The sequence below is a fragment of the Bombina bombina genome, chromosome 3 (assembly GCF_027579735.1).
Source record: "Bombina bombina isolate aBomBom1 chromosome 3, aBomBom1.pri, whole genome shotgun sequence".
In the NCBI taxonomy this organism is placed as follows: domain Eukaryota; kingdom Metazoa; phylum Chordata; class Amphibia; order Anura; family Bombinatoridae; genus Bombina; species Bombina bombina.
Genome location: NC_069501.1, coordinates 880,977,371 through 880,998,949, shown reverse-complemented (window position 1 = coordinate 880,998,949; position 21,579 = coordinate 880,977,371). Strand labels below are relative to the sequence as shown.

The 21,579-nt window shown below is 35.6% G+C and overlaps 1 protein-coding gene across 2 annotated transcripts; it reads right to left on the bottom strand.

Annotated features, from left to right (window-relative positions):
- Positions 1-19,696: 19,696 nt before the first annotated feature.
- Positions 19,697-21,280, bottom strand: LOC128651967 (putative nuclease HARBI1). Of its 2 annotated transcripts, none has more exons than XM_053704924.1 (4): positions 21,120-21,280; positions 20,762-20,840; positions 19,883-20,184; positions 19,697-19,793 (listed from the first exon to the last, which is right to left on the bottom strand). In XM_053704924.1, the coding sequence occupies exons 1-4, from the start codon at positions 21,238-21,240 to the stop codon at positions 19,789-19,791; spliced, it is 507 nt and encodes a 168-aa protein (XP_053560899.1). In that variant the 5' UTR covers positions 21,241-21,280; the 3' UTR covers positions 19,697-19,788. The 2 variants fall into 2 exon arrangements, with proteins under 2 accessions (XP_053560899.1, XP_053560900.1); XM_053704925.1 differs by having other exon boundaries at positions 20,762-20,837.
- Between the last annotated feature and the right edge of the window lie 299 nt (positions 21,281-21,579).

The window sequence follows — 21,579 nt, the reverse complement described above, 5'->3', positions numbered from 1 at the left end:
CCTCTATTTAATGAACTGATGAATAAGACACCTATTGAAGATCAACTGTTTACCCCTGAATTGACTTTCAAAGACCATGCATTGTCCAGGTTGGTGTACCAATGCATGCTAGTGAAGACTGTAGAATATTAGTAGCTTACATACATTAGTCATATTTAGTTCTTAATTAGATATTTAGGGATCACAATCAGACACTTAGATGATTGTACTTTTTTAGATGGTATTTCCCAGTCCTCTATTTAATGAACTGATGAATAAGACACCTATTGAAGATCAACTGTTTACCCCTGAATTGACTTTCAAAGACCATGCATTGTCCAGGTTGGTGTACCAATGCATGCTAGTGAAGACTGTAGAATATTAGTAGCTTACATACATTAGTCATATTTAGTTCTTAATTAGATATTTAGGGATCACAATCAGACACTTAGATGATTGTACTTTTTTAGATGGTATTTCCCAGTCCTCTATTTAATGAACTGATGAATAAGACACCTATTGAAGATCAACTGTTTACCCCTGAATTGACTTTCAAAGACCATGCATTGTCCAGGTTGGTGTACCAATGCATGCTAGTGAAGACTGTAGAATATTAGTAGCTTACATACATTAGTCATATTTAGTTCTTAATGAGATATTTAGGGATCACAATCAGAAAAAGGAATACATATTATAGTTGATATAGAGGTATTTGAATGGACATGAAATATTACATTTATGTTCAGCATACATATATTGTTTACATGTGATATACATTATTATGTATAATTTTAATTTTTGATATTTAAATATAATTTTTAATCAACAATATAATGGTGTATGTATTTCATTAATTTAAAATCAATGTAATGATTATCTTTAAAAAATGTTGATCAAAGTTAGAGCATAGACACCATATGATTTTAAATGTATTTTATGAATATTTTACAACGTGTGTATTAACTTTGTTCCATTTTTATTATTTGTCATTTCAGATTGGCATCTGATGACTTCCTGGAATATTTAATTATTTTCAATTAAATATATGTTTATTTTTAACAGATTCTAATATATATCAATATAATCTGTAAATAAATAAAACTTGGACTCCCATGACTGGTAGTTGGCTATTTGACAAGCACATGCATAAGAGAAAATAATGCATTAATAGTAGAAAATAAAAATCTTCAGAGAATATTAAAATATATCTTTTAACATTAATTGGGGAGTCAGATTCTTCAATGCTTTTATATTGAAAAAGTATATATTAAAAATATTTAGGATATGTATTAATATTATGATTGTTTTAACATTTAATAAGGTGAAGTGGTTCAATTACATGAAAGTGACAGTGTTGTTGAATGTAAAAAGAATTGTATAAGATCATGTATCTTCCTTAGGTATCTCAAAACATTATTAGAAAATATTTTACAATTATTACATTTATAAATGGTAGGTCATTTAACTTGATATTTTTAAAAAATTAGTTATTGGATGCCAGGTTAATCTATGTAATTTTCTAGTGGAGTCATTTAACTATACTTAGTAATATTATGTATTTATTACAATCTTACCTCTTGGGTTAGACATCAAATATCTATATAGAATGTAATTTCCCCTTTAGTTTATTTTGTCAATGTTAAATCAAAATACAATATGTTTGGGTCCTTAAAGGGGTCATTCAAAATGTATATTTTGTATACATTGTTACAAATATCATACAAGAATTTAAACATATTTAGAATGTACTATAGAATTACATTCAGTCTTTAAATATACTTGTTAAAATAAAAATAAATGCACATATCTTAGTCAATGATATAAGGCATCTATATGCAAACAACAATCAGCATCAAAATAGCCTATGTAGAGATGTATTTAATCCACGAATATATATAATTACAATATAATGATTGAATAACAAAACATATTAAGTTGGTCAAATATAAGATTATTATACAAAATGCATACATAACATATAGCTTAATGTCCCTCTACGCTGAAGGCTAAAAAAGACCTCATTTAATAAATATATTTCAGTCAGTGTGTAAAACAATCTAGAAGTTAATCTAAATTTGCTTTACTCATATGTTAGACTCATTTAGCAAAAGGAAGGTGCCTAGGTTTATGATATATTAAGCATTATTGTGAAATGTTTATTTAAAGGGACATGAACTCAAAATATACTTAAAGGTAGCCATTTAAAAAAACAATGATTTATACATTCTGAATGAGTATTCTATTTTAATCAACTTTAAAACTTGTCTCATATTATGAATGCTCATTGTGATGTTGCTATCATTACTTTAGAAATAAGGCAGTAAATATTTAATTTATTTGCTTCAGTACTCTGGACAGAACTTGATTGTTTGGAATAATTGATGCAACAATCGTCAAGGACAACCCAGGTTTTTATTAAACAATTGTCCGTAATATAAAATATCATTATTGATTTGCAAAGAAACATAACAAGATAACTTAACATTTGATAATCGTATTAAATAATAAAGTTGATTAACATTTCATGCTCAATCACCAATGGTAAATTTTTTTGGACAGTGTCCCTTTAAGAGATTTAAAGAGTGTATTTACTTCTCTTCCTATCTTGACATACTTTGCTTGAAAAGCATATCGAGATAGGCTCAGTAGATGAAGATTGGTGGATGCACAGAGATGCCTTATGTGATTGTCTCAACCATGTGCATTTAAATTTCTTCTGTTGAGGATATATAAATACTAAGAGAAAATGATTTACAGTTTAAAGTCTAAACAATCTTCTATCTCTACAGATCATTTGATACAATTGTTTGTTTGTAATGTCTCTTTAAAACTAAAGACGCCATTGCACAATAACATATATGAGCACTTCAGAGAAATACAAGCTCGAGGTTTATTTGCGAATAACAAAGCTGTAGTTTAACATTTATAAACAGATTATCCAAGTTACTGACATTCTAACCGGAATTTTAACATTAATAAATATTGCGTGGGAAACGCATCTTCAAACACCAGATTAGCATATTTAAACATTAGTGTAATGTCACGCAATAGCACACAATCAATGTGCATTATAAATACATTTAATAGAGCAATGTCAATACTTCACAATAAATTTATTTAAAGAACAATAAAGACATACAATATTAAATGTGTATTTGTATTAAAGAAACAGACCGTTATTAAACCGAGAAATGTCTACAACATTAATAATGTGACAGGATTAGATTTTAAAGAGTATTTAATCATTAATATTTCACGGATCCCGGATATTAAATCTGCGTCACACATATCCGCATGACAGGCCCATGAGTTACAAATAAGTCTACATGAAAAATGAAGTTACAGCACCACCAAGCGGTATGTGTAAGGAAGTTACTAAGATATGAAACATTAAGGAACGGCCAATCAGAGTTCATCACACAAACACAACTTGAGTCAGGATGGTCTCACAGACATTATAACAATATTTCAAACTTTTATCCAATCAGATGTACAGATAAATTGTCCCATGGTGCATCTCATGTTTACTTCACCATATAAAAGTCCATTACACGTTGCCATCTTTGTCAGTTCTCTAATGCCTGCAGGCAGTTTATATTATTATAATATATTTATTGGACAACCCAGCAGGCATGTCAGTTCCCAGGTTCACCAAGGAGGAGAGCGCTGCACTTGTCCACGCCGTCAAGGACTTTTATCCCCAGCTGTTTGGGAACAAGAGGAGCTCGACAGATGCGCCTGTTAAGAAGGCCCTCTGGGAGTCTATCACCAATGCGGTTAGATTGGTGTGTGACGTCCAGAGGACCCAGGATCAGATCATGAGGAGATTCGGAGATATGAGGTTGCGTTTATCGAAAAAAGTCAACCTCATAAGGGACTGGGTACAAGCCCGTAAAAGAGGGGGCCAAAGAAAGGCCCCGCGGAAACTGTACCTACTCCCTTATGAGGTGACTTTATGCGAGCTCCTCAATCTCCGGGTCCCCAAAAGATTTAGATCCTCGCCATCCTCGGCCTCCTCTTCTTCCCTCCCAGCTGCGGGATCTGAAAGTCCTGACGCGGGGGACAGGGCAGATGCTTCTCCGTCCGGTGGCCTGGGAGGAGCCGATAGAGAATCTGAACCAGGTAATTATCCAACTTCATATAATATTTATAATTTTAAAAATCAAAAATGTGTATTTAGTCAGATACTAAACCTATACAGATCTCACAACATACACTACATATGATGTTTAGATATCTGATTTTAGATTATTGACACATGAAATAGGAATGATGTTTCTTGCGCTCTACAGAATATGCGTCACAGAGCGGAAATGTAATTTCGCATCCACGTTAACATGGGTTTGCGGAAAGTGGCATTGCTTTATACATGTTGTTCAAATGACGGATGCGTAATTCCGCTTGGAATCATTGCGCAATGATCGCGAAAATGGCATTTCTCATCCACGTTAACATGGGTTTGCGGAAAGTGGCATTGCTTTATACATGTTGTTCAAATGACGGATGCGTAATTCCGCTTGGAATCATTGCGCAATGATCGCGAAAATGGCATTTCTCATCCACGTTAACATGGGTTTGCGGAAAGTGGCATTGCTTTATACATGTTGTTAAAAATTAAATGGAAATTCTTAGATTAGTGAAGAATACAGTATTCTTATTTTAAATATTATATCTAATAAAAAACGAATAATACTAATAAATTATAACATATGGCCATCAATTGATGATTATGTAATAACAAGCAGATATTCTTAAAGATACAGTAAACAACACAACTGATTGAAAATAAGAGTCCAGGATATATTTATCATTAATTTAATTGCGGAAACTATTAACTCATGGGACTACCAAAGGATTAATATTTTTCTATTGATTTGTTATTAATGTAAATATTTTAAACATGGCATGATTAGTATTAATGATATGCAATCCTCATTTAATATATTACAGATATGGATGTGGCTGCTGGATCCTCAAGCCAGGGCTTGTCACAGTATGGTATGTCTCATTTTAATTGACATTTGTCTTAGAAACATGGAATGAACATTACATACTAAATACACATTGTTCAATATTTATATGTAATGTCTATTTAATAGATGAAAATTATATAATTATTCGGATATCCTTAAATAACATATTTGATTTTAATTGCATGCTCAATACCATTCATTACATCAACATATGGAGTAGATAATTCATTAACAAACAACAACATTGTGGAATCTATTTAATTTTAGATTAAAGGGATACTGAGCTACAATTATTAATATTGTCTTTCACATACAGTATGCAATATTAATAAACATAAAATATAATACTATCATCATATGTGACATATTCTATTGCTAAATGTAGTTTAAAATAAAGAAAGTACGTTTATGTGCATCTAAATATTTGTTGACCAACCTGGGTTTATATTGATGATTGGTGGATACCTTCAACAAACAATATTTATTGAATCCAATATTCCTTATCTGCCTTTAAGATTAATATCGAACAACATTCTAATTATAATAGGAGTCAATGTTAAATCATTTTTTACAGTTTGAACATAGAAATCAATTATTTAAATTAATCATGTCAGTGTCCCTTTAAGACAAAATAGATTCATTCATCTTTACATTATTTTTATTAAAAACTATTGATATATAAATCTAATTATCTGTTGGAGTTACTTTATAGATATCTGCATACTCTAACAGCACCATGATTACATATTTGTAATAATCAAGTTTGTTATGTATTGTGATAAATATGTGTTGTGTCCTAAACAAGATTACTGTACATTGAAAAAATGGGTCGATGTGACACATGTTTGTTTAGATTTGTCAACAGATGCTCCTCAATATGTGGTTTGTGTGTATTCTTGTAACTTCTTAAGGACATATGACGGAATTATTCCGTCATAAAACAATTGAGCTAAGTGAAAGCTGTGTCCTTAAAGGGTTAAGAACATTGATCATTGGGTATATTTAGATATGCAATAGCAGCATCTGAGATGAATTTGATGTCTAATGTAGTCTGACATTAAACATATGTTCAATACAGATATGTTTACAGAATCCCCTTGATTCAATCAAGCATTTTCTGGTGTAATGACTGCTCTATTCTTCACATTTTAAAGTTGATTAATGTTAAAATTCTAGACAGATGTGATTTAGTGATATCCAAAATGTGTTTAATAATATATATCTATATCATTCATAGAGAGAGTTGGTGTGGGAAGCCCACAGGAATCCAGCAGTGACATAGAGCCGCCTTTGCGGTCTCCTGGTAAGTCCATTGACTCATTTATATGTAATTGAAGGTGTATTGCTAATCAATATTATGATCATGATTCCGATGAAGCATAACATTATAAAAAATCATAGAATTTATCTTCTGATTATATATTTATTTTTTATATTGAGCGATTAATAATTTCTACTTTATTAGTCTACACATTTGTTATTCATAAGATGTCTAACATATGTTTTTTTCAATTTGTTTTTTTGACAACAGTCATCAAGTGATACACACATGAGAAATCTTAAATGTTCTATGTACTATGCTTTTATGAATTTAACATTAAGACAAACAATACATTAATATTCTGATTTATTGACAATAACAAATCTATTGTCATTTGTATGCTCCATCAAAATGATGTAAATCATAACTTTGTGTGTGTATATCTTTAATGCAACATTGATGTGCGTATTTGAGCAACAGTAACATATGTTATAATATCTGATCTTAAGGTGTACACAACATGTTATGTTTTACAGAGATTGATGTCACATGTGGGATGGAGGAGGAAGAGGCTGCCTTGGAGTCTGATGGTATGTGAAATATATCTATCATGTTTCCAACATGTTTCTTTTTTTGAAATCATTTTATTGAAGACATTCAAAGTCTACAGCTTTTTCCCTTTAAAAAGGAATATTATTTGTCTGTTCAAATACACTACTGCCCCCTTTCTATATCAGGCAGCATGAAAATCTGCTTGTATATATTTTTTTAAGAATATATAATTCATGCCATCATTATGTCACATGCATATTCCATGCCAAAACACAATAATAAGTTTCACATTGTACAGACAGTCATTGAGATTCATCTGAGTGCCTATATAGATACCATATCCTCATTTCAGAATAGTTTACAGATTCAAACACACTTCGAAGTATATTGAAAACATAATCAATTTGAAATGCGTTGATTTGATGTCAGGATGTATGAGATGTTAATATATTTCTTTTACATTTTCAGATGAATCCACCACTTCTGGTCATCTGGATTCCGCCCCTGCCCAGTCACAGACCCCTCCCCGTGCACACACCCCTGACCATGGCCACACCTCTGCACACACCCAGAGCCCTTCCCATCACCAAACTCATGACCATGCCCCGACCACTGCCAGCCCTTCCCATATTTCATATCCTGTCCCTCCCAAAAAACGCCCATACACCCCCCTTCGCCGCTCTCCCCGTATTCTGGCCCGTACAGCTGCCCAGACCCAAACTCCCCACTCCCCAGCTGTACGGCCTACCCTGGAGCAGCAGCTCACCACTCCCCAAGCCATTCCCATCCCTCCCCAAGCCAATCCCATCCCTCCCCCCTGTTTAAACCTTCATTGTCCTGGGTGTCAGATTGTCCTTCCCAGGCACAGCTGTAAGTATCATTCTAAATACACTTTATAAGATACTTAAAGGTACAGTGAAGTTAAATTGGTTAAATTGTGATTCAAATCCAGCATGCAATGTTAAGCCAATGTATAATAGAATACTCTTATGAATTATTCGTCATTCTCTTGATATATTTATGGAAAACAACTTATTCCTATAATTAGTTTAAACAATAAAATAAATGTGGCCATCATTTCTTTATTGTTGGATGAATGTATCCATCAACCAGCATGCACAAACAAAGTTCATCAACAAATATTGGCTTCCATAAAAACCAACATTCTTGCATTCAAAATATAGCTTGACAATGAAAACATATAATGAATATGTGTAATTTCTAAAGATTTGTCATGTCATGCTCTATCTGAATCAGTCCATTAAATATTTAGGTTCAGTGTCCCTTTAATTGGATATCACTACATATACCAAACACCACTACTTGGATCCAAAATTTTATGTCCAAATGTGGATACATTATCTCTTGTCTAACCCAGTGGGAATGTAATTTCTTCTGGTTGCTATGTTTACACAGCTTGTCCTCAATGCCAAAATGTTTAAGGATAGGTGTGCCTACCACAGTCTAAATTGAATTTTTAAATTGCTGATGTAAGTACAATGTAAATCCTTTAACAAGATTTGATACACTCAAGCTGTATAAGTGGATCATCTAAAACCAATTAAAGGGGACAACATGTTTGAGTAACATGAGCCTTTAATGATTTCTGTCTGTCTGAATAACCTAATTCATGTGTAAAGAATATATGAAAAATAATTTATGTAAATAATTATTTGTCTTTATGATGACAATGTATGTATTAAAATCTTTTATTCTGTTGTGTAATTATCCTTAATATTTAATTTTATTTTATTTTAGGCTGTGACTCAGCATGGCTCATGCTAGAAGGGATAGCAAGAGTAGAGCAGGCCGTGTTGAGGAACGCAGCTGTCCTGAGAGGGATGAACGACACCATGCAGGCCCAGCTCCGGGTTCAGGACTTGACTCTGCGTGAAATTATGCAATTACGTTCAAGGCCTGAATCTGGAGCTGGACATGCACAGGACAATGAAGAGGATGACCAGTAAGTGGAGGATCTGGATATGCTCCATGGTGGCAGATAATAATCCTCCGTCCACATGTTGAATTTGTATTTATATTGTTGCCATTTGGCCTTTTTATCAGTTTATTGTTGTGCCTGTTGCACTCTTTTACCTTGTCATGTGTCTCCAATGAGGCTATGCTGGCCCTTGGCAACTCTCTTCATGGACTGTGATGCACTGTGTTACCTTGCCATGTGTCTCCAATGGGGCTATGCTGGCCCTTGGCAACTCTCTTCATGGACTGTGATGCACTGTGTTACCTTGTCATGTGTCTCCAATGGGGCTATGCTGGCCCTTGGCAACTCTCTTCATGGACTGTGATGCACTGTGTTACCTTGCCATGTGTCTCCAATGGGGCTATGCTGGCCCTTCGCAACTCTCTTCATGGACTGTGATGCACTGTGTTACCTTGTCATGTGTCTCCAATGGGGCTATGCTGGCCCTTGGCAACTCTCTTCATGGACTGTGATGCACTGTGTTACCTTGTCATGTGTCTCCAATGGGGCTATGCTGGCCCTTGGCAACTCTCTTCATGGACTGTGATGCACTGTGTTACCTTGCCATGTGTCTCCAATGGGGCTATGCTGGCCCTTGGCAACTCTCTTCATGGACTGTGATGCACTGTGTTACCTTGCCATGTGTCTCCAATGGGGCTATGCTGGCCCTTGGCAACTCTCTTCATGGACTGTGATGCACTGTATTACCTTGTCATGTGTCTCCAATGGGGCTATGCTGGCCCTTGGCAACTCTCTTCATGGACTGTGATGCACTGTGTTACCTTGCCATGTGTCTCCAATGGGGCTATGCTGGCCCTTGGCAACTCTCTTCATGGACTGTGATGCACTGTGTTACCTTGTCATATGGCTCATATATTCCTTATTTTTACAAGATTATTTATAAACGTTGTGTATGTTTTCTTACATACTAATAAAATACATTTTATTTCACAAATCTTTGTCCTCATTCTTCCTGTTATTTTTTGAAAGCTCTAGTTTATGTTGTTTATCCTTAAAGGGACCTAACAAATATATTTGTTATAATGAAATCATATATGTAAGACAATAGTAAATGACTTTAAGATTAACATCTCCAATGTAATCTTATTATTTGTGTTTATATTATTTTCTCTTAGCTCTATCATTGCCTGATTATGATTAGCAGAGTAATTTCTTTATATATGTATATATATTTTTGTATTTGTGTATATATGTATATTTAAATGTTCAGATCCATGTGTGTATTTATAAACTCTGCATGAATTGATGCACCTTTACCAAATGATCTGAGTATTGATACAATGATATAATCCCTGTAAAGTGTTCATTTTATTTAAATAGTATTGACTATGTGTATGCTCTTTTTAAAAACAAAATAATGTCCCTTTAAGTGATGTTGATCACTATTGTAAATGAATGTATTTCCATTTGTAAAGCGTTTTTGTCCTTTTTACAAGAACAAGGACATATAGTTTTATTAATAAACAATCTTATTGTAATGTTGACAGCACCTGTATTTCATTTTCAAATCTATATTATTGTCAAAGTGTAACCAAATCAATCTCTGTGTGTAATGCAAATAATGTAGATGATGAATATTAGTTAACTAATATGTTAACAAAATACATCTCCTCCCATATATGGCTATAGGTAGGCTGACAATAATTAAACTTGAATAAATGACACGTTTAATCAATACATGTATAACTATTGTTATTCAACAACAATCCAAACATATCTTAAAACATCAATGGCATATGTATTTCTCATGTGTATCTTTTAAATGTTAAAGATATACACCATAGCTATAGTTCAAGGGACAGTCAAGTCCGAAAAGATGATTCATGATTTGGTGACATTCCTAGATAGCAATCTACACACATACTAGTTCCTAAAATATAAATACGTTTCTTAGTGATATGCCAAGATGTCACTGAGTCCTTGTATTGTCTGCGGTTTTTCAGCGATCTCGGATGCGCCATGTTGCTTAAGACGTCACCTGCCAGGCTGTCCAATGATTCCTTGTATTGACTGACGTTCTTACGTGATCAGGAATATGCCTTTTATTGGATTGCGTTTTGACGCGATCAAGGATGCGCCTTTTTTTTTTGGGCGTTCTTACGTGATCAATAATGTGCCTTTCATTGGATGGCGTTCTTACGTGATCAAGGAAGCGCCATGTTAAGACGGCACATGTAAAGGTAAAAAAACATGTGATTGGATTGCGTAGTCCCGCAATATTTGTGCACGTTAAAAACGTTTGTGACTGCATGCAATTTTAAAAAGCTTGCGAATATGTATTATTTGCATCATGTTACATTGTTGACCCGTAGCTGATAAAGACCAACACATTCTCTTTTGCTGGATGTCTGGTTGAATCAACGAACGAAAGCAAAATGTTTTCATGCATAGGATATTTATAGGCAAGTGCAAATCTCTACAGTCCATGTTTAATATGTTTGTCAACAATGTTCCTTTTTCTGAAAAATTACTGTTGTGTTTAATGTTGAACATATCTAATTAATAAATATGCGCTATTGTGTTTGAATAAAGTAATCAATATGCATTTATCATATGCTAAATATATGATGCCGACTTCTTCTAAATGTAATTTCGTTGTATATTTTATGAAAGGTTCATTAGACACTCACATTATAAATAAAAATATTTGATTTTGTCTCTAGTTAGATAGTCCATTGTTTAACCAATCGGTTTATTTTGTCTTGTGTTGTAAGAAAATGTAAGTAATTTTCTTACTCCTCGCAAAGCCAATGAGTTTCATGTGAGTACCATCTCCAGCTTTGTCCAGTTTGTGTAAAGGGTCTTTTCATATGTTAATGATGGGGTATTGTGTTGTTTTACGGTTGTAATGGTGGTTTATCTATATTTTCAATATAGCTAACCCTATTTTATTTGCAAGTGTTTGAAGCTTTTTAATATTGATATCAGTATATGTTAATCTTGTTGTTTGTAGTAGTGTCTATTACATACAGTTATGTAAAAAATATAGGATACTGTCCCTTGAATGCAAATGTTGTTTTTTGTATCATGTATGAGATCCACATAGTTTAATCTTCAAATATATTTTTGTTAGCATATTTCCCCCCCCCCACTCCTAAAAGGACTTTAAACCATATTCATTGTTAAAATAAAAATATTTACAATAAAATATTAACACAATAATGTCTCTTAAAGAAAATAGACTTTATTTAACACGTCAATATAAATGTGATTTTAAAATTTATTTTTTGACAAAGTACATGTAGATATACCAACAAGCTTAAAATATGTGTTAGCATATGTAATGTTGTTAAAGGGACAGTTTAGAAAAAAAAAATTTTTTTAAATTATTCGAAAAGTCAATTCTGTAATATCAAGGATATCAAATGTTTCTCAACAATTGAACATTTGTCTGGGTTTATTTAAATTTGCTATCTAAACCTATGAGGTTGGTGTGCTCATTTCTTAAATCTTGAAGAGTGCTTGTAATCATTATACAATTTGAGCACTAGAGGGCATTTGGATAGCATTTGTATATGTAAAACCTTGTGCTCATACAGCATATTATTGACCATGTATTGATCATTGATATCTAAAATGTTGTTATGTCAGAACAACAAATAAGTGGTCATTTTTCATAGTCATAGATACAAGGGTAAGCACATAAGTCACACATGTATTTCTCCATGTTTTGTTGTTTCAAACTTTATAATGCGTAATACAGTGTTTTCTTTGTAATCAATAATTTTCTGACTGTCCCTTTAAGCTGTGTTATTGGCATTCAAACAGTAATATGCCATCATGGATAATTGTTATGGTAATTTAGTTAGCGATTCGGGAAACAGTTTGGACATCACATCACAGAAACCAATCAATATCATGAACAAGGATAGGTATGTGATGATGTGGTTTTCACACACTTATAACCCACACTCTGCAAAGAATCTTCCTCCATGGACCCGGTCCCATAGAAGTCGATTATATACAGAGTGTGGTCCACAAGTGTATGAAAACCACATCATCACATACCTATCCATTACACAAAAAAAATATTTGAAGATGGAAAAAAATACTTACTTCCTCTTCCTTCCCCTCTTCCCACGGGGCTGAGGCTCTGGGAGAGGCAACTGCCGACTCCGAAGAGTCCTCCTTGGAGCTGTTGTGGGAGGAGTGGAAGGAAGAGTACTGGGACGACCAAGGTGAGGAGTAGATGGCTGAGGAGGAGGAGAAGATGGATGAGGAGGAGAAGATGGCTGAGGAGGAGGAGGAGTAGATGGCTGAGGAGGAGGAGGAGTAGATGGCTGAGGAGGAGGATGAGATGGGCCGGCAGGAGGAGATGGCCCAGCAGCAAGAGGCCCAGCAACAAGAGGCCCAGCAACAGGAGGTAGACCAGCATGCGCCTCCCGGAAAAATGTGAACATTTCCTGATGAAGATTAAACATTCTTGTTTGTCCTTCTTGTATTCTATTCAGTATACTGATTATTTCATTTTGGCCTTGAATTATTTGATTCTGCCCATCAAGTATTCTGCGTCGTCCTTCTATGTTTTCTATCCGGGAGGTACGCATCTGGTCTATGTACTCCAGTAGAACCCGCACCTCCGCTATTTCTTCTTGTTGTGCCTGTTGAACCCGTGCACGGCGGGGTGCCCGTGCACGGCGGAGTGCGGGTCTTTGAGGGACCTCGGGTTCCGCGGGTTCCGCGGGTTCAGCGGGATCCTCCTGTGCTTCCGGGGCCTCTTCATCATCTCCCGTGCGCTGTTCGTCACGGGGGGCCTCTTCCCTCCGAAGTGGGAATTCCTCACCACCACTCTCATCCCGGGGAGATGCAGGAGGCTGTGCTGCCTCGTCCCCAGACTCTGTATATAAATAAAAAAAAAAAAATATATATATATATATATTAGCATATTTGCAAATCAAGGTTTAAATGACTTAGTTTACGATACAATTACAAATGCAGAATCATTAATCCACTTTGAAATCTAACAAACAATCAATACGATTTCCGCTTTTTCTAAACCGTGTTTGTGATATCTGGTCAATGTGAATGTTTTTGCGTTTGTTTTCAGTCTGTTTAAATGCACACCTAACCTATAGCCTAGATACTGATGTAACCGCAAAGTAATAGAATGCGTGTAAACAGCGTAATAGCATTAATCTGATCCTTAACACATGAAACCCAATGTTTTATCTTTCATGATTTAGAAGCATACATTTAGTATCAACTTTCGAATGTACTTTTCTTATCTAATTAGCTTCATTCTCTGGATATTCTTTGCTGAAAAGCATATCTAAATATGCTTATAAGATGCTGATTGTTAGCTGAATATAGCTGCCTCCTGTGATTGTTTCACCGTGTGCATGGCTATTTCTTCATTAAAATATATCTCAAGAATGAATCAAATTAGGTAATATAAGTACATTTGAATGTTTTGTCAAATTGTATTCGCTACCTCAATCATGAAAGTAAATGTTTGCGTATAGTGTCCATTGAAATACATTCGTATGTGAAATTATTGTTCAATGAGCTTACCGTCAGATGAGAGTGGCAGGTTCCCGGTATCGATTCCTCCGATACCGACTACTTCCACCTCGGAGATGCTGGGCCGCAACATTTCCTCCCATCTGCAGTACTCCATTTCAAGGGCAGGGCCGCCACCGGTCCCTGCGGCATGTCGGGCCTCCAGGCTTAACTTTTTTTTAAGTTCAAGTTTACAGTCCCGGTACCGATGTTTGATAGAATCCATATCCCGGTTCCGGCCACCCACTGCATTGACTGCATTCCTAATCTCGTTCCAGAGCCTCCTCTTGTCAGTCGGGGTAGTCTTCTGGTGCTGCAGCATCCTATGCCTGGCCATATAGGCCTCTACGAGGGCCTCCTTCTCCTCCATCGTAAACCTCGCCTCCCTAGTCGCCTTGGCCTTCCCCTGTGACGATGCCCTCTGTTTCCCGGACTGTGAAGCCCTACTCTGACCGTCACTGGGCCCAGCCACTTGGTCATCTTGAACCAAGTGGCTGGGTCCACCCACCGCTTCCACCCCCGCTTCCTGCCCCCCTTCCTGCCCCCCTTCCTGCCCTGTTCCTCTCCCCCTCCCTCTACTCCCCCCTCTACCTGTCCCCTGCCTGGCCTCCATCTCCTCCCTAAACTAAACCCCAAATAATCAAACAAAAAGTGAGTGTGATGAAATGAAAGGGGGTCAAAATAAAGAACTAAAAAGACAAAAAAGGTGCTTAAAGTGTGAGGGATGTAAAAAAAACAAAGAGGGTAAGGAGTATTTAAATAAATGAAAAGAATAAGACTAAAAGGAGGATATGTAAACTAAATGTAACTAGGGGATGGGTATGGGATGGGTATGGGGTATGGGATAAGAGTAAATGGGATGAAAGGGAATGGGACTACAAGGAATGGGGTATGGAGTGTAGTATGAGGGGGTAGGGGGTATGGAGTGTATGTAGTGTTATTGATAAGTGTATGTATGTATTGAATGTGTTTGCGTGTAAATGTGTTAAGTGTACAGATAAATCACTCGCTCGCTAACTCACACTACTTCTAATTCTCAATAACAAACACTCCCACTAACGCTCACTAACTACCACTAACTGACGCTCACACTAACAACTATCACTAATAACTCCCACTAACTCACTCACGCTCCCACTAACAGACTCTCTCCCACTCCCACTAACTCCCACTAACTCACTCACTCTCTCACGCTAACACTACCAACTGACTCTCTCACGCTAACACTACCAACTGACTCTCTCACGCTAACACTACCAACTGACTCTCTCACGCTAACACTAACTCACTCTCAAAAATTCTCAAACTCTCTATTCTTAAACCTCCAATCTCCAAAGACCCACCAGCAACACAGTCAAAGAAGCCATGCTTGTGTGGTGCTTATATACCCTGTGTAAATGTTTAATGATGTCCCAATTTCCATTGTAATTAGTGTTCAGGTGTGCTTTATTAGCAATTAATATTATTGCAATGTGTATTAGGTGTGTGAATTTGTGCATGCTCATTTAGAGTTGGTATTTGTGGAATGTGTAGAATGCGATGATGTCATAGTGTTCGTTTTCGCTTTCATTGTCCAAAAGTATTCTTTTTAAATGTGAATTTGCGATGGTGTGTTCTTCGTGAAGTGTTGTATATGTATGTTTTTCATAATATATAATGATATTGAATGCGATTTTGTTTCTAGTGTATGTATATATTTTTTAATCCTTGTTGTTATTGTGCGATTTTCCGCATCTTAAAGTATATGCGTATTCCCCATATAAATAGTATTAAAACTTCCCCCGCTTGTGAATGTGTAATGCTTGTGTGCTTTGTTGATTGATTGTTGTTGTGACATTTGTGGCGTGTTATTGTTGTGCATGATGTGGTATGCGTCATATGACCGAGCTGTGCGTATTCTCGCGAGATCGAGTGTTAGGTGAAAAAAGGCAATTTATTTGCTTTCCCATTGATCTCTATGGGAGACTGTCTAACGCGGGCAGGATTACGCGTGTGACATACACGCGTTAGGAGCATCGTTAGATGGTCTTATATTAACTCTAAATACCGGAGTCAAACAATGACGTGCGTTAGACATAAACACGCGTGGCGTTAACAGCCCATCTACCGCCGAACTCTAAATCTAGCCGCAAGAGAATAAAGAACATTTGAAAATAGGAGTAAATCCGAAAGTTGATTAAAATTGCATGCTCTATCTGAAGCACAAAAGAAAATATTTGGGTACAGTGTCCCTTTAACAATGTTCCTTTAAGACACAGTCTATAAAGATTCCTCAGTTATGGTCATATATGCTTGGATTTTATCCCAAACACACTATATGTGTGTGTATGTGTGTGTGTATGTGTGTGTGTGTGTGTGTGTGTATGTGTGTGTGTACATATATACACATAAATATGGAATATAATAGTCTGTATTGTTATGCTACAAAGTAATATATTCTATTAGATAGATAATGTAAACATACCGTATATTTATTTGTAGGTTCCGAACAGGAGGAGTATGAAGCTGCACCAACACCACAGCAGGATGTTCCTACATTCACTGAAGAGGATGAGGATATCTATGGTGACACTACCTCCTATATCAGCCTCTTAGAAGATGATATGCAGCAGCCTAGGGCATATGAGGTGGAGGATGTATCATGCCCTTCTCCATCTACTTCGGAGACAACATTTCATGTTTTGGGTTCTGAACCCCAGCAGACTCATCCTCCTCAACAATGGCAGTTCATGCATACTTCGCAGCAACAAATGGCACAGCCCCCACAGCTGCACCCACCGCAGCAGATGATGCACCCCCCACAACATCCTCCTCAGCAGCAGATGATGCACCCCTCACAACATCCTCCTCAGCAGCAGATGATGCACCCACCACAACATCCTCCTCAGCAACAGATGATGCACCCACCACGACATCATTATCCTCAGCAGCAGATGATGCACCCACCACAGCAGCATACAGATCTGCATCATCTGTACTATATGCCTCCCACTCCTATGGCACAACAGAAATACACACCACCACCCACTGCACCCACCAATGTATTGCCAACAGTGCCATCACAGACAACCTCACAGTCACCAATACGGAGAGACAGCCCTGGAACCAGCCAATTATTAGTTCCTGAGACACCAAATGTACAACAGGGTCCGACACAGTCCCAGCAGGATGATCTACTGAGGCTCATACATAGAGAGCTTAGGCTGTCCAGGCTCCAGCAGCAACAGGATTTGAGAAGGATACAGAGCCAAATGGACATCCATAATGCCTCACTCGTCCGCCTGGCAGAGGCAGTGGAGAGGCTCGTGGATAGGCCCCAAACTCCATCCTCCCTTGCATCCTCTGTCATCTCCCTGCAGGACACTGAATCCCGGTTATTAGCCTCACATTCAGCTGGTGGGCGTCGCACAAGACGCCACACTGCCCCCCTAAGTACCTCTCCTCCAAAGTCAAAATCCCGCCGCAAGAATTAATTAATATTCTTTTTTTTCCACCCAAGATATATCATATCTAATTTTTGCACTAAAGCACTTTTTTAAGTGCGATTTTCATCTCATAAATATGCATCCATTTTTCTAATCCAAATTTGAACATATATCTCAATATTATTCTAATAGCTGTTTATCTGCTAAAAATGAACAGCTTTATTCATTTTTATTTCACATGATGTCAATTAATATGCAGGTGTACATTGTTGATAAATTTATGTGTCCTTTTATTGAGGATATCATATTATGCCGTTTAAGAATACTTGGGGATACGTGTCTGAAATTTATACAGTATATGCTATCTAACATTAGTCAACGTGACATGTGTAAATGTTATGATTTATATTCCACAAGCATATGTTGTTTGCTCCTTCAGATGAAGCTAATAAGGGTTATACAGTTATAGAAGAGTTGAAAAGTAAATACTCCTTCCTGTTGATATGGCCAAATACCTTGCATTCATTCTTATAGTCCTATGTGGAAAGTAATATCTGAAATATATACCTATCATGACTAATACCTATCATGACTAATGCACTCCTTTTTGTCAAGATTATTATTCAATATTTAGAATAATTAGATAAATGTATCTTTATGATATTTAAGCACTGGTGTATACACAACATATATGTGATTGCCATGATATAGAGGTGATTAATACATTTTAATTGACATCATATGAACAGACACAGACTCTCCCTGGGACCAATGCACAATGCACTTTTAAATTGTTTCAATAACTCCATGTTAAAGACAATACTTCATATCTCTTGAAGTATGTAATATTAAGCACTTATGTATTTTGGTTAATAGTCTAAATATTGCAAATGTATTATCTGCTTTAGCAGACATGACATTACATATATTTTATAAATATTAGTACTATGACACATTATAACTTTAATGTGTCATCGTTTTGTATTGAATAAATATGATTTTCACATTGAAAATTACATTTGAATGAGGGTAAATCTGTAATAATAAAACTCATCTTCATGATAAAAAAATTATTTCCTTTGACTTATTTTTCTATATTATTTTCTATGAGGTAACCATGCCATTCAAGTGTGCAATCTCAGGGGATTGTATGTATTGATAATGTATCTTTATTTTAAGGATTATATTATATCTGGATTTGTCTCTTTGAAATGAGCATCTGATATATTTCTTAAAGGGATAGCCTATTCAAAATAAAACTCATGAATTAGAGCATGCAGTATTTATATACTTAAATATGTAATCCTATAATCTATTTAACTTCATTATCATCTGTAATTTACTAAAACAGGAATGTTAGCTTAGGAATCTACCCATTTTGAATCTGCACATGGGGAGCGCTTGATGATTGTTGTCTAAATGTAGGCAACAATCAGCAAGTGCACCACAGGTGATGAACATTAAATGGAATGGCTCCTAAACTTAAATACATGATTGAAATAAGAAACATAAAAAAATTAAATTGATTATGAGTACATATGTAAGTTGATTGGAATTGAATGATTTATCTGGTTCATTAATGTTTTATTGTGAACACACTCTTCCTTTTTTTTTTTTAAAGTGACATAAATTCCATTATTTTGCTAAAACATATATATTTAAAAGCAAATCTAATATATTTATATTCTTTATATTTCTTAATATTCTTAGTATCCTTTGATTATAGTTTTATTTAGGTAAGATCAGGAGCAGCATAGAACCTATGTTGGAGCTGTTTATTGTTGCCAACATACAGTATATATCCTGTCTGCCATTGGTTCACCCATGTACTCATTTTTATTAACCAGGAGTGCATAGCTGCTCTTTAAATAATTATACCAAGAGAACAAAGTAATATTTGGAATATAATTAAAATGATATTTTAGATAATTATGTTATACATAAATCATAAGATGAATGCATTGATTAGTACATAGCTGGAAATAAAGAAACATTCACCATGACTATATTTGAGTAAAGTATACATTTATTTAGGGAAAATGTGGTAAATATAGGGATGAGGAGAGAGGGAGGGGAGTGGTATTCCATTTCTGAGAATCTTCAATCTGTAAAACATTAAAAGAAACAAATGTGTATTATTAAAAAACATAATCATAAATAACTAAAAGGTCTCATTACAATACTATAAAAATACCTGAAAAGAAATCTTGAATAGTTGCAGATCTCTCCAAATGGGCATTGAGGGGTTGGGGATGATTAATTACATCATGCTCAAAGATTTCACCTGGGGGCTGTGGTGTTGGAAGTAAGTCGTTCAACATCCCATGCTCCTGTGCCATGTTGTGTAGACAGCAACATGCCACTATGATTTTAATAGCTTTTTCCGGACTGAATTGGAGATCCCCCCCTGATCTGTCCAGGCAGCGAAAGCGCATTTTTAGAACACCAAACAGTCGTTCTATTATAGCACGTGTTCGGATATGTGCTTCATTATATCTGTATTAAAAGAACAAGAAATATGATTATAATATATAATGTGAAGACAAATCAAATACTAATGAGCTAACTACATTCCTGGTTTGATCTTATAAATCTTTAAACCTTTTTATATATATATAAATATATTTATATTCAAGCAGAGAGATTTATAAATGCTTCACTGATAATAGATGATTTGTATTTTGACTGTCCCTTTAAAGGCACTCAGTACAACATTGTTATGTCTGTGATAGTGATATATACACACACACACGAGATAATCAAGCAACAAATGTATGTGCACAAACACAGATATATAGCTTAATAAAGGGGCAGGAGCCCCGAAACGTTGCTCAATAAAGGTGCTGTTGCTCCACATAGAGTGCTACCTGTGTGTTCTATTTCATTACATTTACTGGGACTTTGGAAAAGGAGGTCCTCCAGGTTTGCACCTACATTCACCCAAGAGTGATTTAAAGGGACATTCCTATGAAGTGTGTAGTGGTCCTACTTTTCTACAGATTATAGTGAGCATTTTGCAAGGCACAATCAATAGTTCTGACACACAAGAGCAGAAAATAAATATATATTTTACCTTAATTCAGCAGGCCCAACAACCTGGTTCTCTTTCAATGGTGTCCAAATCCATTTTTTAAGAGGATATGCAGAATCTGCTAAAATATGAATGCATAGATATACAGTATATATATATAGACATAGATAGATAGATAAACACACATCTTTCCATAAAGCAATGTATGACATAAAATAATGTTATGCATATGTCTTACTATGACATAGTTAATATATATCTTTTAAATGATTAACAATTTATTTATTTAATCAATTTCACCCCCTTAGACACATACATAAAGGATTATAAAGCAATGAAACAATAAAATGTCAAAATATTGAACACATGAAGGCATCATAATATATACATAAACACTTACCGAGGAGATGTCCTTCAGGCATTTGATTTGTCTCAAACAATCTCCACACACCAGAATTCCTGAGGATGTAGGCATCATGGCTACTTCCTGGGAACCCTGCCACGACATTTAATATGCGCATGTTTGCATCACATATAATCTGCACATTTAAGGAGTGGAAGTGTTTCCGATTTCTAAATATTATCTCTCTGCGCACAGGGGGTCTTAGGGCAATATGAGTGCAGTCAATGGCCCCAAGGACATTGGGTATGCCACCTAAAAGAAAAAAGTCCCTCTTAACATCATGCCAACCTCTGGGTGATGTGGGGAAAAAAATAAATTTTCTGCAATTATCATAAAGTCCATCAATAACTTTTGAAAGATGCTTAGAAAGAGTGGACTTATGCACCCCAGTTACAATGCCCCCTGTCACCTGAAAGGATCCAGAAGCCAAAAAATGAAGTGCCCTTAGTAGTTTGGT

Excerpts from the sequence above, each read along its gene's own strand:
- LOC128651967 (XM_053704924.1), bottom strand. The coding sequence starts at position 21,240 with ATGCGCATATTAAATGTCGTGGCAGGGTTCCCAGGAAGTAGCCATGAT. Across the intron at positions 20,841-21,119 it reads GCCTGAAGGACATCTCCTCG|CAGATTCTGCATATCCTCTT; the intron begins GTAAGTGTTTAT and ends TTCATATTTTAG. Across the intron at positions 20,185-20,761 it reads GTTGGGCCTGCTGAATTAAG|ATATAATGAAGCACATATCC; the intron begins GTAAAATATATA and ends CTTTTAATACAG.